The following is a 15,230-nucleotide window of genomic DNA, read 5'->3' on the forward strand; positions in this document are numbered from 1 at the left end:
CTTATTGAAGGGGTAAGAGGGGAAACAGGGAGCTAAACTACATGACAGACGGGATCTATAAAATGAAGTGTTAGGCAAAAGGATTAAGAGGAAGCACTAGAAAACTGTGCATGGAATACAATGCAAGTTGGATGCAGAGAGAATACCAAAAAATCAATCTGAGAGCTACAATAAAGTTGGATAAGAAATCTCTGGCAACATGGTACATGGTGTATATTAACTACCCTAGAATTTATCAAGCCTCTTTGACCTCTTGTGTCTCCCAGGCAAGGCCCCACATTGTCTTGACTAGAAACCAAGTTATCTCAATTTGACATCCCAGATATTTGCAGACTTGCTATAGTAAAAAAACAAGTTACTTCTGTGCAATCCCCAAGGCTTCAGCTCCTCTATGGTTTCTGTAACACCTTGGACCGCACAACCTGTTAGAAAAGGTCTCTGCTTCAGAGCAACCAAATCTAGGTTGAGTCCCAGAGCCTAGGGAGAGCCCTCTGCAAAAACTCCCATTGCTCTGTCACAACAGGGCAGTGTCTTTGCCCCCAGCTGCTGTTCAGGTGGCTTGTGACATCTCTTCACTGAGAAATGCAGCCCTTCCTGAGCAGGGCATGTATTTGGAATGCAGCTCAATAGGCCACCATCATAACGAATTTTTAGTATACACTTAAACTGAACCCCATTTAACAGAAGTGGGACTACCATCATCTTTCTGTCCAGGTCGGTGGCTCTGCTTTTCTTTGCACTGCCTCTAGGGCTTGTCTGACTCTGTGCAGAGCTAATCCAGCGCATTAGCCCCAGATAAAACTATTGACTTTCCTAGCAAATGAATGCATTGCTGAAGGGACAAAACCCCCACAAGAGCTCATATGGGTGCAGGACCTTCCTTTTCAACAGCAATGAGAACAGATCACCTCAAGCTGAGGTGATTTATCCATGGGGAACTCTTCCCATGGGCTAATTTACACCTGTATTTTGCCTACTGCACAAAATGGAGTCCTTATTACAAAATTACCTTCTCAGTTTTGTACAGACACATTCCACAGCTTCTTCATTAAGAAATCTGGTCTCCGAGCATCCATAAAAGATCTCATTTTTATGGTAAATATTTCTATCCTGTACTTCTGAAAAGAAAGAAAAATTATAATGTATTAATATTACATGAGGAAGATGAATTATCTTTCTATCCATTGACACCTCTGTAGGATGAGAATGGCACTGCTGTTTTTCAATCAGCAGTCTCTATGGCACCTGAGTATCCAAAGATCCTTAAAGAGTAGGAGACTTACAGCCTTCTTATGTTAATTTTTAACAGCTCTCTTTACAGCTAATATTCAAAGAACGAAAGGAAAGCTCATGTTATTCCAAGAATCAAGTAGAATGACCAAAGTAATAACAGACCCGGCATCCTTGGTATTTCTAGACAAAACAGTCATGTTATGTAAATTAAAGCAGTCATGCATGTGTGATTCAATCAATAAAGAGTTAAAGCAAGTCCACATGGCCTTATGGAAACAAGACTTGACAAGCAGACCTGACTTCAGTTTTTGATGCGATTACAGGTTTGTTTGATCAAGGTAACCACATGGATGTGATAGACTTGGACCTTCCTAATGAATCTGATTTAGTACTACTTGACATTTTGATTAAAACATTAGCATTATATAGCCTTAATAAAACACATTAAATAGATTAAGATCTGGCTAATTGATAGAGTTCAGCAAGCTGTTCTAACCAGATATTCAGCACCGACTGGGGATATTTTTAGTGGAGCTCTGCAGGCAGGAACACTATGCTTGCTGCCTGCCATTCAATGTTCTGGAATTACACAGAAACATGGGCAACACTGGCAAATATCCCACAGTGTAATGAGGAATAGGTAGCTGTGCAAAGTCTCAATTTTGCCTGCATTGGCATAGATGTGTTTCTGGTATTTGATTACATCTTTTTCCTTCATTTCTCTAGAGGCACAGAAGTTCTTTGTCAGGGTGTAGTTGCAAGGCTGTGGTCTAGACTGCTGCTGGTGGGCATACAGTGATTTCTCTCAAGGGTTATTGCTTTTAACTGCTAACACATGGATTATCAAAGGGACTCACATAAATCACTTAAAAAGTGTCAACTGTGAAACCATCACTTACTGCACACTTCTGCATGTATTTTTTCTTAACTACCAAAAATATAACTTGAGATTAAAATATGTTTGCAGCTTTGAAAAGTCATGACACTCTAGTCCACAGGCTGAAGAAGGATTTTCTATTAAAAAAAATAAACAAGAAAGCCAGAGAACTGACCAGAACATTAATGATGAAAACATATACAATCTCTAATATTATCACTTTCTAGTCAGCTGATCTAAGCACATCTTTCCTGATTCTTCATTTTCTTGATCAGTTCTTGAATCAGACTGAGAGAAGACTGAGAGAAGACTGAATTGCCAGGTTTGATTCTGACCATTCTTTTCACATTACTGCACATAATCATAAGCTTCATTAAGCAAAAATCAGAATGAAAGTTCATATGAATTTTGATGGTGTGGACTGTTAAAAATCTTGTTTCTCAGCAAAATCTTTGTAGTAAACTGTTATCCTTTTAACATTTGGTTTGACCTTGCAGAACAAAATGACTACTAAATGTAAAAGATACTATTCAGAAAAAAGACACTGAAGAGAATACCCTCTCATTACTATCTAAAATACAGATTCAGATACATATTTCCCACAATGCACTGGCATGTATTAATTAACTTCATTTATTTACCAATTTAATATGTAAAATATTTTCACAGTTTCCTAATTTTATCAACTTTTATTAAAACTCATGGTGGCAATCTCACAAGTATCCTATGAAACACCAATACCATCTAAATCGATACAAGTCAGCAATAGAATGCCTCGTGTCCACTGCTTTTTTCTGCACTGGAAAAAAAAAAAAAAGGCAATTTTTTTTTTTTTTACTGTGCCAAAACCAAATTGTTCCCTTTTTTTGTTGTTGTTATACAACAAAACTTCTCATCAATGTGGTCATTCAACAGGGCTCCTTCCTGTGCCTGTCAAAACTGTTACCGAGTTTGCTCATGTCCTGCACTGTCCTGTCTCCCTCTGCACCACCCCAGAACTCTCATTTCCATCACTTCCCCTCTGCTTCTGGGTTTGTGTCCAGCTTAGAGAAAAACTTTCAAAGGGGACATGCATGCCTTACATGCACCAGTAGTGAGACCAAGTTTTGTTCTCAGCTGGTATTTATAAACAGGACTGATTGTATTTTATTTGTCAGTTTGTTTTTGTTTTGGTTTTTTTTTCCCCTACAAGTCAGTTTTCCTAACAGCACACTGGCAGTGTGAGGATCCTTGCTCGCCCTTTTGGATACTCTGAGGTAGTATCTAATCATCAATACCCAGCTCTCCATAGCAATTCTCTGGAAGAGAAATGTTGTTGGCATTCAAAAAATGTCTGTACCTTATTCCAACTCCAAAGTTATCACTCATTCTTCTAATTTTCATCCTTTTCTTGACTTAAAACAAACTGTCTTATCTCTGTCCTCCCTAGAACTGTAAAACTATTGTGTTATCAGATTTTTTTTTGTAGTACCCCCTGACTCCCAGACACTTTTTTCAAGTCTCTGTGACATTTTCTTCATCCTAATTATTTCATTTTAACCTTATCTTTCCCTTTCCTATTTACAATTCATGTCGTTATCTTTCTTTTGGGTTTTGTTAGCCTTATTTTTTTTTACTTGCATTGCCTCTGGTGAACATAGTATTAGTAGGACATGACATTCTTCAAATAGCTTCAACTGGGTTTTGACTTTTCCTCATTCTTCAAAATTCCGTACTTTTATCTTTACAGATTTGCTTACTCAGTTCCATGCCCTTTTTCATTTCTGTCTCCTTGCCATAGTCCTCATATATTTTGTTTCCCATACAAAGTTATATTCCCTTTTTTCCTCGCTACAGAAACCTATCAACCTTTCCAGTTTCATCAGCAATGTACCCTTTATTTTTCATGAGGGCATTAAGTGAAGCTACACTTATTCTTTGAACTTTACTGCAATCTTTTTATCATGCAGATGGGGAGTACCTGTGAACACAAAAGGATGAGCTAAAGTGGAAAAAAAAAAAAAAGAAGCATGGATCTCAGTGTAAGTTGCTGAAATAAAAACTTTTATCTTGCTTCACAGAACTGTAAGATTCATAAAAACTAAACCAGAGGTTAGAGTGGGTATTAGAATCCCTAAGCACCCCTGGTCACCTCAAGTGTGAGGAATGTGCAACACTTTGGTGAGGTGTTACAGGTTAATTCCTATACAGGAGAGGTGTTATGTGCTTATTCCTTACACTATTTTATTCCGTTCTCGGCTTCCAACCACGTTGACAGCGCTGTACCATGAGTCACTTTTAATCGCTGCCTCACTTGTTCCTGACCTGAATAACCTTTTTATAGAGGCTTGTGTGCAGTGTAACACGTCCTGTGCCGGATCGCGCTTCAGAGGCCACAGAGCTGTCCCAGGCGATTTGCAGGGCTTCGGAGCGAGCCTCGGGAAGGGCAGCCCTGGGTGCTTTGTATTCCTCCTGGGAAGGAAACAGGGATTTGCCCCCGAGGAAGCAGTGGCAGTGCGCGGGCTGGGCAGGACCCGCACAAACCCCTCGGAGCCCGGAGACAAACGGGGGCTCGCACTCAAGACCGCTCCCTGCCACCGCCAAGACCTCCCGGGACATTTGCCCAGGATCACAGAATATCCTGGGCTGGATGCGACCCACAAGGATCACTGAGTCCATCTCCTGCCCTGCACAGGACCGTTCCCAAGAGCCACACCATGTGCCTGAGAGCATTGTCCAAACACTTCTTGAACTCTGCCAGGCTTGGTGCCGTGTCCACTTCCCGGGGGAGCCTGTTCCAGTGCCCAACCACCCTCTGGGTGAAGAACCTTTTCCTACTATCCAACCCAACTCCCGACACAACTTTATACCGAATTTTGGGTCTGTTGGACCTCCGGCACGCAGCTGAGGCTGCGACACCAACTCTCAGTCCCCCCCAGCGCCATAAACCCCGCTCCCCGCCAGCCCCGCTGCCCCGGGGGCTGCTCCCCCTCAGCAGCTCCGCGGCCGCTGCCGCTCGCGCCGCAGTGGGGCGGGGGCTCCCCAGGCCACCCCCACCCCTCCGGGCTGGGGGCGGGGCGTCGCAGAGCTGCGCTTCTATTGGTGGGAGCGGATGCCCATCATCGCAGCGCTCCAATCAGAGGCTGCGGATCGCGGGGCCCGTTAGACATCGCTTGTTCCGTACCGGGAGCCGCTGCGCGCAGTCACCGCCCCTTCTCCCCTGTCCGCCAGTCACGTCCCCGCCGCTGCCCGCAGTAGGGAGCAGGGGCCCGCGCGCGCCTGTCACTCACCGGCGTTTCCCCGCCTCCCCCCGCCCACAGCCCGGCCGGAGCGGGGGCGGGAGGCAGGCAGAGAGAGCAGGAGGAGGAGGAGGAGGAGCTGCGGCTGACGCCGGCGGAGCTTTCAGTACCTCGGAGAACGGCTGCGAGCGCGCCAGGCGGGCAGGAGCCGCCACCACCGCCCTCCTCGCCGCTCACCTGCCCCGTTCCGCTCCTCACCCGCCCCTCCCCGCCCCGCGTCCCCCCGGCGCCGGAGCGAGCCCGGTCCCGCCGGAGCGGTGCCGAGGGGAGAGCACGGCAGCGGCACAGGCTCGGTGATCGGGACGGGCGGGGGGTCCGTCAGCGCAGGGACAGGACGGGTGGTCAGCCCGGGACGGCCGGACCGGCTTAGGGGGTCGCTCGCTGCCGTCGCTCCTCGCGGGGCGGCGGCCGGGGCGGGGGGAGAGGAGGGGGCTCGCACCCCGCATCCCGCACCCCGCACCCCGCACCCCGCACCCCGCCGTGGAGCCCGAGGGGAGAGAGGAGCACCGAGTGCGGCAGCGGCTGCCGGCATTCGCTGGGGTGGGCAGGCAACCAGAGACAGGAGTCGCACCGGCGGCTGGGAACGGGGAATCCGCTCCGCGGAAACCTCGGGGTCAGAGATACCTGGCTCAAAGGGGTTTTGAGGGGAAGGGGAAATTGAATGTAGGCGCGTTTTGGTAGTTTTGCTGAAATAATCAAGTGCCGAAGGCAGATCTTAGGCAGATCAGGTAGAGGGATGGATCCCGCTGTTTTGGATGCCGGCTTGAATTTTTTGTTTACTTTTCTGTTTTGACCACTGCTAAATGTGGATTTTGCGAGCGAACCCGATGGCGGTTGTTCCATTGTTCCTTGTTTGAACGTAAATCTTAGTCTTGCCGCTTGTGGATTTTTAAATTTATTTATTTATTTATTTTTGGAAAGGACCATTCCAGGTAGCTTTTGCGTCTGACAAAATGAAGCCTTTGTATTTTTCAGTCAATTATACCTAATATTGACATTCTATTTGGTGCAAGAGACTTAAAGTGCTGCCTCACTCAGAGGACCATTAAAGACTTTCTCGGTCTCTACATGTAGCTGAATGTGTTACGACACATCCTTTCTCCCCCACCAAATCTTCCTAAAGATTTTTCCAAAATGAAGAAATTTAATTTTCGCAAAGTTTTGGATGGTTTAACTGCCGCATCCCCTGTTGGAAGCAGTAGCGGTGGCAGTGGAAGTGGGGCTGGTGGCTCCGTGCACCCAGGAGGGACTGCGGGAGCTGCAGGGACACCCAGAGAGGAGATCCAGGAGACGCTCACTTCAGATTATTTTCAAATCTGCAAGGTAAAGGCTGTATTTTTATTTTCTATGGAAGTAATAAAAGCTGCTCTGGGTTAGGGGTTGTGTGTGTGGGGGGGGGGGCGGCGGGTAGTAATATGATACCAATAAGCGTTTTACTTGAGAACTGCAGTGGTTGTATAAGGATTTTGGAATGAAAAGACAGAGATCCAGTGGATGCTTTTTGCTTCCTGCTGCAGAGTTGGGATGGTCAGTAAATTCGTAGAAATCTTGATTTCAGCACTCAGGGCTGAATTCCAAGTTCACACTTGGACCCCAAACGGCTGACAGGATTGTGGACAGGAAAGCAAATCGATTTGTGTTAGTACCAATAACATTTACAAGTACTTAGAAATTGACAATTGTATGCATCTACTTCCTCACTCTTCTCATCCTCCCTGCTTTTCCTTCCTATTTTAAGGAAAAGGCACAAGCTAGAAATAAAAGATAATGCAGTGACTACTGAACCCAGGACTTCAATTATTTGTGAGGAGCTGGAGGTAGATTCAGGGTGGCTGTTTACCATTAGTACTGAAGTTTCTGGTTGCATGATAGCAAACTTAGTGGGACAGCAGAAATACCAAAAGTTGCCAAATCTGTTCTGGTTTTTATGTGTTGATCACTTCCTTAGTTGGGAATTTTCTATGAATAGAAAGCATAAGATATCCCTGTATGTATTTTGGTTTGTATCTGTTTTCTGCAACAAAGCTTTTAGTGGTGGTTTTAAATACTTGCACCTGTAAAACAGAACAAACTATTTGGTACTTCTGATCAACTCTGGAATATGAAAATCATACTTTTGTAATGAAGACAAAATACGAAAGGAGATTATGGTATTTTACTATTACCTGTCAGTTTTATGTGAATTCTGGTGGCTTTACTAGAAATTTTGTTTGCTTATTTGTTTTGATTAGAAGCTTCAAAACCAGAATTTCTAATTAGTACAATTTGCTTTACCAAGAGTAAATGGACTCCACCTATTAAGTAGACTTTGCTTTTATTAATCAGACACAAATTGATCTGAAATTTAGATGACTGTCAACTCTTATTTCTTTTTGTGTTTTGGAAAGAAGAAAGAAATATAAACAACCAAGACAAGCCTGTGAGAATTTTGTGTGCAGATCTGGTCCTTGTGAAACACACAGCTTCCCTGATCTCAGATATCATGTTTCCAGTTCTGTTTGGCTTGCAGCTACAGCTGGTGTCAAACTCTTGCAGAATTCAAGGGGAGAAGAATGAGTCCCTATGGGTTAAAGACTCAGAGACCTTTGGATAGGTTCTACAAAATCCTAATTCTTTTTTTCTTACAGTTCTTTCTCATCCTGAACCACAACAGGTTCCAGCTTTTTGACTCAAATGATTCCATAGTTTAATAGAGTGTCAATGATGAGTTCATTAGAATCATACCTGCTTCCCAGGCTTGGATTTGACTACAGGTGCTTAGGGACACAGAAATTTACTATTTTGTGAAATTCCAGGTATTTAGTACAGTGATATACCATTTTTGTCACATCAGTAAAAAGATAACACAAACAATCAAGGTACATTAAAATATCATTAGAAGGTCTGACATTCAGAGATTTCTAGGTAAAACTAAAACTCAACCTGGTTTCTTTGTGTTTAAGTCATGTGATAAGGACAAAGATGTGTATGTAGAGAGATATAGTCTATTTTGTATGGCATATTTGTGAAAATAAGGAACATGAGATGAAATGAATTTTTTTTTCCCTGATCTCCATTATTTCCCTTGTTTGCTTTCTATTACTTGATGATAGTGTTAAGTCCTGATAGATAATACTTGGATAATAGATAATACTTGGATAATAGATAATACTTGGATAGATAACACATACTTGGAATATGTGTAAAAGAATGTGTCATTTGAAGAAGATTTCAGTAGCTAATATTTGCCTGTCTTAGCTCTTAGGTTAAAATGTTCTCAACAAAGTAAATATTTGTGTAGGAAACCTCTGGGTTGCTTGCAGCAGCACTTGCTTATGGATGCATGTCACTGCAGAACTCTATGGTACACAAAATACTGCCTTCCTTTTTCCAAGATACAAAGGTGTGCCGAAAGCAAACTTCCAAACCACTTGGTGGTCATGTGCTCCTGACACTTGCAGTGTTTATTCCACGGGCTCCCCTTGAGCAGCTCTGCCACACTTGAGGAGCACCAGGAGCGTGTCTGGAGGAAGCCCCAGGAGCTGGAGGGACCTGTGCTGTTGCACTGGGGCCTGGCGCAGGCACAGCTTCCCCCTGCCTGCTCCGGGGGCCAGAGCCCAGCCACAGTTTGTACCTCGGTCAGTCTGCATCGCATTGGAAGCACACACATAACCCAAATCCCGTCCTCACCGAGCTTTTGTGGTGCGGCACTTCTGGTATTTCCATTGGGCATTTGCACGTTCAGTTACATAAGTTATATGGGCTGCATATTTAGGGATCTGCCATCCTGCTGCACGCAGAACTGAGGAGAGCTAATGGCAGTTTTGGTTTGTTCTCTGCAGAGTCGAGGCATCTGGGCTAACAGCCTAAGTAGCACCTCAGACTGGTTTTCCTTTCTTTGCTGATTATAAAAATCTTCATTTAGAAATGAAACGTAAAAGCTGACTCATACTTAAGAATTAAAGGGCCTTTCCCTGCAGGTTTTTATGTAAATAAGTTGCCTTTCTGAAGTTTGTGGGAGGTTTGCTCAACTGAAAATGCAGATCCAATTCTCTAGGAGAAAACTGTTTTGAAGGGTAACACACCTGATTTCATTTGTTAACACACCTGAAAGCCAACTCTCAATTTTGTGGCATTTTAAAATTGCTTATGACCACAGTGTCTTTTTGAGATACAGGTTAGAGTTTAACAGAAGTAAGCTGAATATTTTACACCGAGATGCTCTCGATGAGCTACTTTTGGCATTTATATTTAAATCATTAATGTGATCTTCTGTATTGAAAGAATGAAACATTCTTGAAACTATTACACATGAAATATCTGTATCCTGTTTTAAGCATGATAAATTTATATGTTGATAGCGGTAATAATGAATCAGTGGCACCATTTTCAAAGTACTCAAGCAATGTGAAATATTGTCCTACCTATTTTGTGACAGCAGAAAGCTGAGATGCAGTTTAGGCTGCATCTAGGGGCTGCTTTTGGGATTTGAGTATCCAAGTGGAAATCGTGAAAACATTGATTATAGTTCACATTAGTTGAATTGAATGTGTGAGATAGCAGCATCATCCTAAAACTAGGCATGATCCAGTAGAATAAGCTACTAAAGTCTATGTTAATTTTAATTGAGATAGACCTAATTTCCTTGGGTTTGCTTCTTTGTATTTTCCCTCTGTATATGCATTGTTTTTTTACTCTGGCAAGCATTTTTAGGCTCACCTGTGTTTGTCCAGACCATCCAGGAACTAAAATATGGCACTGGGGAAAGATCTGCTATTAATAAAAGAAGTGAGAAGCTTATCATTAGGATGTTTTAAATCATTTCAGTAGAATTTTGAACAGAGGAAACATAAAAGGAGGAAACAGTGATTTTATGACTTTTACAGAAGGGTGCTTCTTAGGGGATGACACAGTTGGGGAAAACTGAATAAGAATGAAGATATCTTTTTTTGGTATGTGAAGTACTTGTTCCTTATGAAAATGTCTCCCATGTAGAACTGCTCAGGGTTTTCTTGGAGAACAAGCATAGAGTTGAATTGAATTTCTATAGCATGGGGTTAATAACTTTGGAATCAAGACCTCAGTTAAGAGCACAGTAACAGTTGTACTTAGTTGTACTTTAGCAGGTATACAATTAATCTATTCTAACAGGTTTTCTTTTGCAGTGGACAACAACTGAATTCCCATGAAAAGGTCCAAGAACTGGCAATTTAATCTTCTCAAATAATTGCTTCCCAAATGGTGATGGACTGCCTTTAAATCCCAAAGCATGAGATTTCTGTTCTTTTCCAAACTTGTCTTCACTGTTATTACTGGGTAGTCTCGCAACACAATGAACATGCTTTAACTCTTGCTGTATTGTTTATATTGACAGTATAGTCATAGGTTCAGTATGTTCATTAACCAGTCTTTATGCAAAACCCTTGGAGGCAAGAACAGTTTTAGGCTTTTGTTAAAACTGATATGGAATCCCATGGCCAATTGCAATTGTGCCTTCCTAATCCTGCTTATGTTTGGTAAAAACAGGCCTTCGAGATGCAGTCAATGGGTAGCCAAGTTACATGTCTTAATTATCTGGATTTCCTGTCAGGTGGTCTTAAATTTTAATTCCCAGAATTTATAGATGGTAATACTTTATTTTGTCAACCTATGAAGATAAACCTTTAATCCTTCTGACAGCAGCCAAGTATTTTAACTGCAAATGCAACATGACACTATAGTTCAGTGATAACAGATTTTGGAATGGCAATTTAAGCACAATACTGCAGGAGCACATTTTTGGTTATGAAGAATTAAAAACCAGAAAAATCCTTGTTATAAGCTATCCACCGTGTTTTAGTCAGTTTGAGCTGTTTGGTTAATCTGTCTTGTTTCCTTGCTAAGGTCATACAGTGAACAAAAAATAAAAAGTTTACCAAGTGCTAAATTTCAGTGAAAACCCATTTTAAAATTAGTATGAGCTCTTACTTGTAAGTTCTCAGAGTTCATTTAATACTTAAGTGGTAAATAAGATAATGGTGGGAGGGATTTTTTTCCTATATACCAGAGTTTGGATCTAAAGTTAGGTGCAGAACCCTATTTTCTTTAAAACTGCAGAGTCATGAATGACACTTCTAAATTAGATTATAGTAATTTCATTAAATTTGTGATGAGCTTAATGTATTCTTCTTTTTTAAGTGTTTGTATTAAATAGAAATAGGATTTATCAATGGGAAAGAGCATAGCACATTAAAAGCTTCTTTTGAAAGAATTTTGAAGATTTTAAGGTACTTGTAGTAGTAAAACTGGATTCACTTGTTTGGGGTTTGTTGTGCAAATATTGGTCTTTTTGCATTAGCAATCCTAAATGAATTAATGCACATCCTTCATGGCCAACACATGCAATTACATCTTCAAAATTATTTCCAGACCTTTAAGGTTGCTGAATAAAGCACTCAAAAAGTTCCACATTTCTTAAATAGCTTTGTTTGCACAGACAACTTTTAATTATGTGATCCCATATTTCTTCTATAGGTTTAATTTAGCAGAACAAATAGTGTTTGCTCATAGGAAAGTACTTCAATATTTCTTTGCATACTTAAAACTCAGAGCATGCTCAGGCATTAAGTTCCCCATGGACTTTTCCAACAGAAGTGCTCACCACTGTAGTTCTGAAAGCTTTATAAACATTAATGAATTGACCTTCATAATATTTCTGTAAGATGGAAATTATATTATCCCTGCAGTATAGATGCCACAGAAAATCCAAAATGTTCAAGGTCCACTGTTTTGAGTTTCCAGCTTGACCTGCTTTGCATCTGTTTTTCTTTTATTATATTTAACTTATCCCGTGTTTTCCCATTGGGCCTCCCATTGTTTTCACATTCTGTTGTACATATTCTGCACAGTTGCAGAGTGATCTTTAGGTTAGTTGTTCTGTTTGTATGCCTACCTTAGTTAGCCAGAATTACTCTGAATTATCTTTCTGTCTCAAATGACTACAGATTGATTTCTGGCTCCACTGTACTATGGCAGAAGAAGATAATTTAATTAATCCCTACAAGAGGAGAACAAATTCATACTGCAAAGATTAACTTATTTAATGTATTTTTTAAATTGTTCTGCTTTTTATGGTTGACCTTGCATTTTTAACAATATAAGAATCATAGAATTACCTGAGTTGCAAGGAATCCTTGAGGATCACCGAGTTCAACTCTTGATTTCACAAAGAGAAACCTAAAGGTTAAGATATTTGCTCTAATCTTATGTACCATTTCAAGTGGGTTTTTTTTTTTTTGGTTGTTGGTTTGGGATTTTTTTGGGGTTTTTTACTTAATCCATGGGAACATAGATGTTGGAAGATCATCTAGTCCCAGCCCCAGTGCCGTGGGCACAGACACTTTCCACTGGACCAGGCTGCTCAAAGCATCATCCAACCAGTCCCTGAACACTTTTAAGAATGGGGCATTCACAGTTTCTCTGGGCAACTTGGGCCTGTGTCTCACCACCCTCACAGTAAAGAATTTTTTCCCAATATCTAATCTGGATCGACTTCTTTTAGTTTGAAGCTGTTGCCCTTTGTCCTATCACTACATGCCCTGGTAAACAGTCCCTCTCCAGCTTTATTTTACCCTCTTTTAGGTACTGGAAGATGCTATAAGGTGTCTCTGGAGCTTACTCTGCTCCAGGCTGAGCAACTCCAGCTCTAGTGGGCTATATTATTCCTCACCTGTGGGTCACCAGGTAGTTAATGAGATTTTTTTCTCACTATTGCAGTGGGAAAAGCAATTTTTAATCTCCTGTAGGAGGGATGAAGGAAATTCAGACTGATTGGCTCACAGTGCTCTGATTGAGGAGCTGTCACATAAAAAGGTGGTTGCATAAGCAACTTTACCCCCAACTTACTTCTGGAAGAAAAATGCTTACACTTAATTTTTTAAAAGAAATTACCAAGAAATTACTTAGAGGTTCTTGGCTAAAAATATAAAGATTTTTTTTCCAGATAGAAATGCATATTCTGTGTAAAACATGCAGCTGTCCTCAGTGGAACTGGACTAAATCCAAGACAGATTCCATTCTCACTTTGTTTAGAAGAATATCCACTCATATCTGCTTCCTATTCTGAGATATCTGATACTCCCTGGTGTATGATTTATGCCCAAAAGACTTTTTGAAGTCTATGTGAAAATACTGTGAAAAGTTAGTATATTCACTTCATAGTGGAAGGGAAGCAGTAGAGAGTAAACTAATACACCTTTGAATATAGTAATCTGTTGGCTATTCTAAGAAAAAGTGCTTATCAAAGGAGCTTGTGGGGTATGTTAATTTGTCCCTTTGTGTGTTAGAATCATTATGGGGAAAATTAGAGGACTGTTGGATTAGAAATACAAGTAATGTGCATCTGTGGAGAGAAGAGAAAGCAATATTATTAGGTACAGATGGCTGGCAAGTACACTTAAATGTAATAAGATGTTATCTTCCTGCAGTGCTGTGTCCATTCCTAACAGATCACCAGCAAAGACTATGAATAATAAAAAGTACTAGAGACAATCTGTCACCTGTAGCTAGGGTCAAAGTCTGAGGAGGTGCACTCTTTATGGTTCCTTTGAAGTTAAGTTGTATATAATACTGAAAAAACCCCAACCTCAATGTTCAAGGCTTTGAGTTGCTGTATGCATGGACTCAGAAGGAGCCTTACTGAATTCTCTTGTGTGTATAAGTAGATGCATGTGTGCATGGTAGCATGTCTTTTTTGCAGAATTTGAATCCAACAAATTAAGAAGAATTGATTTTATTTCATTTAAAAGTCTGTTATGTAAGAATGCTTTGAGGTCAAACACTTAGAATTCAGGTCCCTTAAACAGCTAGTATCAAGTTACGTCTATATGTGAGGCAATCTAGTCTTTATTGCATATTCTTATTTTCTCAAACTATCTGCTTATATTTTATTCCTGTCCTCCTTCACATTTGTTTTGAACAACATACAACATGTGAGGAGGATGAATGCTATTCTGTTTGTGTTCTTTGCAATAGTTCCTGTGAAGTCTCTGTGTTATCCACTGGACTCACAAAAATAGTAAATAATAATAAATTAATGAATGCTCATCTCAGCTTTGTTCATGCTGTTCCGTCTATTGTATCCCTTCAGGGTGGAGATGTGCTCTCAGTTACAGCTGTCCATCATCACTTGTGTTGAGGATACATTCCATGTAGCTGTGGATAAAACTTAATTTTACTCAGTCCACAGATCCCTGCTTTATTCATGGTGTGTCCTGCATATATTTTGAAATGCTCCCTGAATGAGGCAAGGGCAGGAAAAGTGTCCTGTGGTTATGTAAACAGAGACCTGGTTCTTACCATCCTTGACTGCGCTGACTTCATTTGTGTCTGAGCTGTGTCCTTGGTAGCTTCATAGGCAGTGCAGAGGGGAACAGTGATGTGCAGGATCTGCTGGATTTCCCTGCTGTGAGAGGGTAAAAACCTGCCATAAAATACCTGCATTTCTTTTGGAATATACCTTCACTCTGTGTGAGGTGAGATGCTGGCTGTTGTTTTCACATTAAGTTCTCAATTCAACATGAGAAAAAAAAATCTTCAAGTTGCATACAGCATGTATACAGAAAGAAGGTAGGAGAAGATTAATTATGAAATAATATTAAATTGTAAAAAATGTTGTAAATGCTAGGAATGAAATCTGGTAATAGCATTTGTATACAAGAATGCCAAATTACATTGCAAAACAGATTTTCACAGGAATAAACCAATAATACAGATTATCTTTGTATCAGAGTGGTTTTAACACTCTGTTTCTCTAGCTTCCTCCCCTGCCATCCTCCAGACCAAACCCCACACCCTTCAAGAGCTTTATCAGAGCAGGAACATTT

General features: G+C 41.1%; 1 protein-coding gene across 9 annotated transcripts in view; it reads left to right on the forward strand.

The window, feature by feature from the left end:
- The first annotated feature begins 5,438 nt into the window (after nucleotides 1-5,438).
- Nucleotides 5,439-15,230, forward strand: part of STXBP5L (syntaxin binding protein 5L) — a 181,651-nt gene continuing 171,859 nt past the window's right edge. For 5 of the 9 annotated variants that reach the window (XM_021549140.4, XM_021549143.4, XM_085572378.1 and 2 more), the window contains exon 1: nucleotides 5,440-6,711. In XM_021549140.4, coding sequence (XP_021404815.2) covers nucleotides 6,523-6,711 — 189 coding nt within the window. In that variant the 5' untranslated portion in view covers nucleotides 5,440-6,522. Of the gene's footprint in view, nucleotides 6,712-15,230 lie in introns of all 9 variants that reach the window. The other 4 variants (XM_021549139.4, XM_085572371.1, XM_021549141.4 and 1 more) reach the window with 1 other exon arrangement.

This window comes from Lonchura striata, chromosome 1 (assembly GCF_050655825.1).
Source record: "Lonchura striata isolate lonStrDom1 chromosome 1, ASM5065582v1, whole genome shotgun sequence".
In the NCBI taxonomy this organism is placed as follows: domain Eukaryota; kingdom Metazoa; phylum Chordata; class Aves; order Passeriformes; family Estrildidae; genus Lonchura; species Lonchura striata.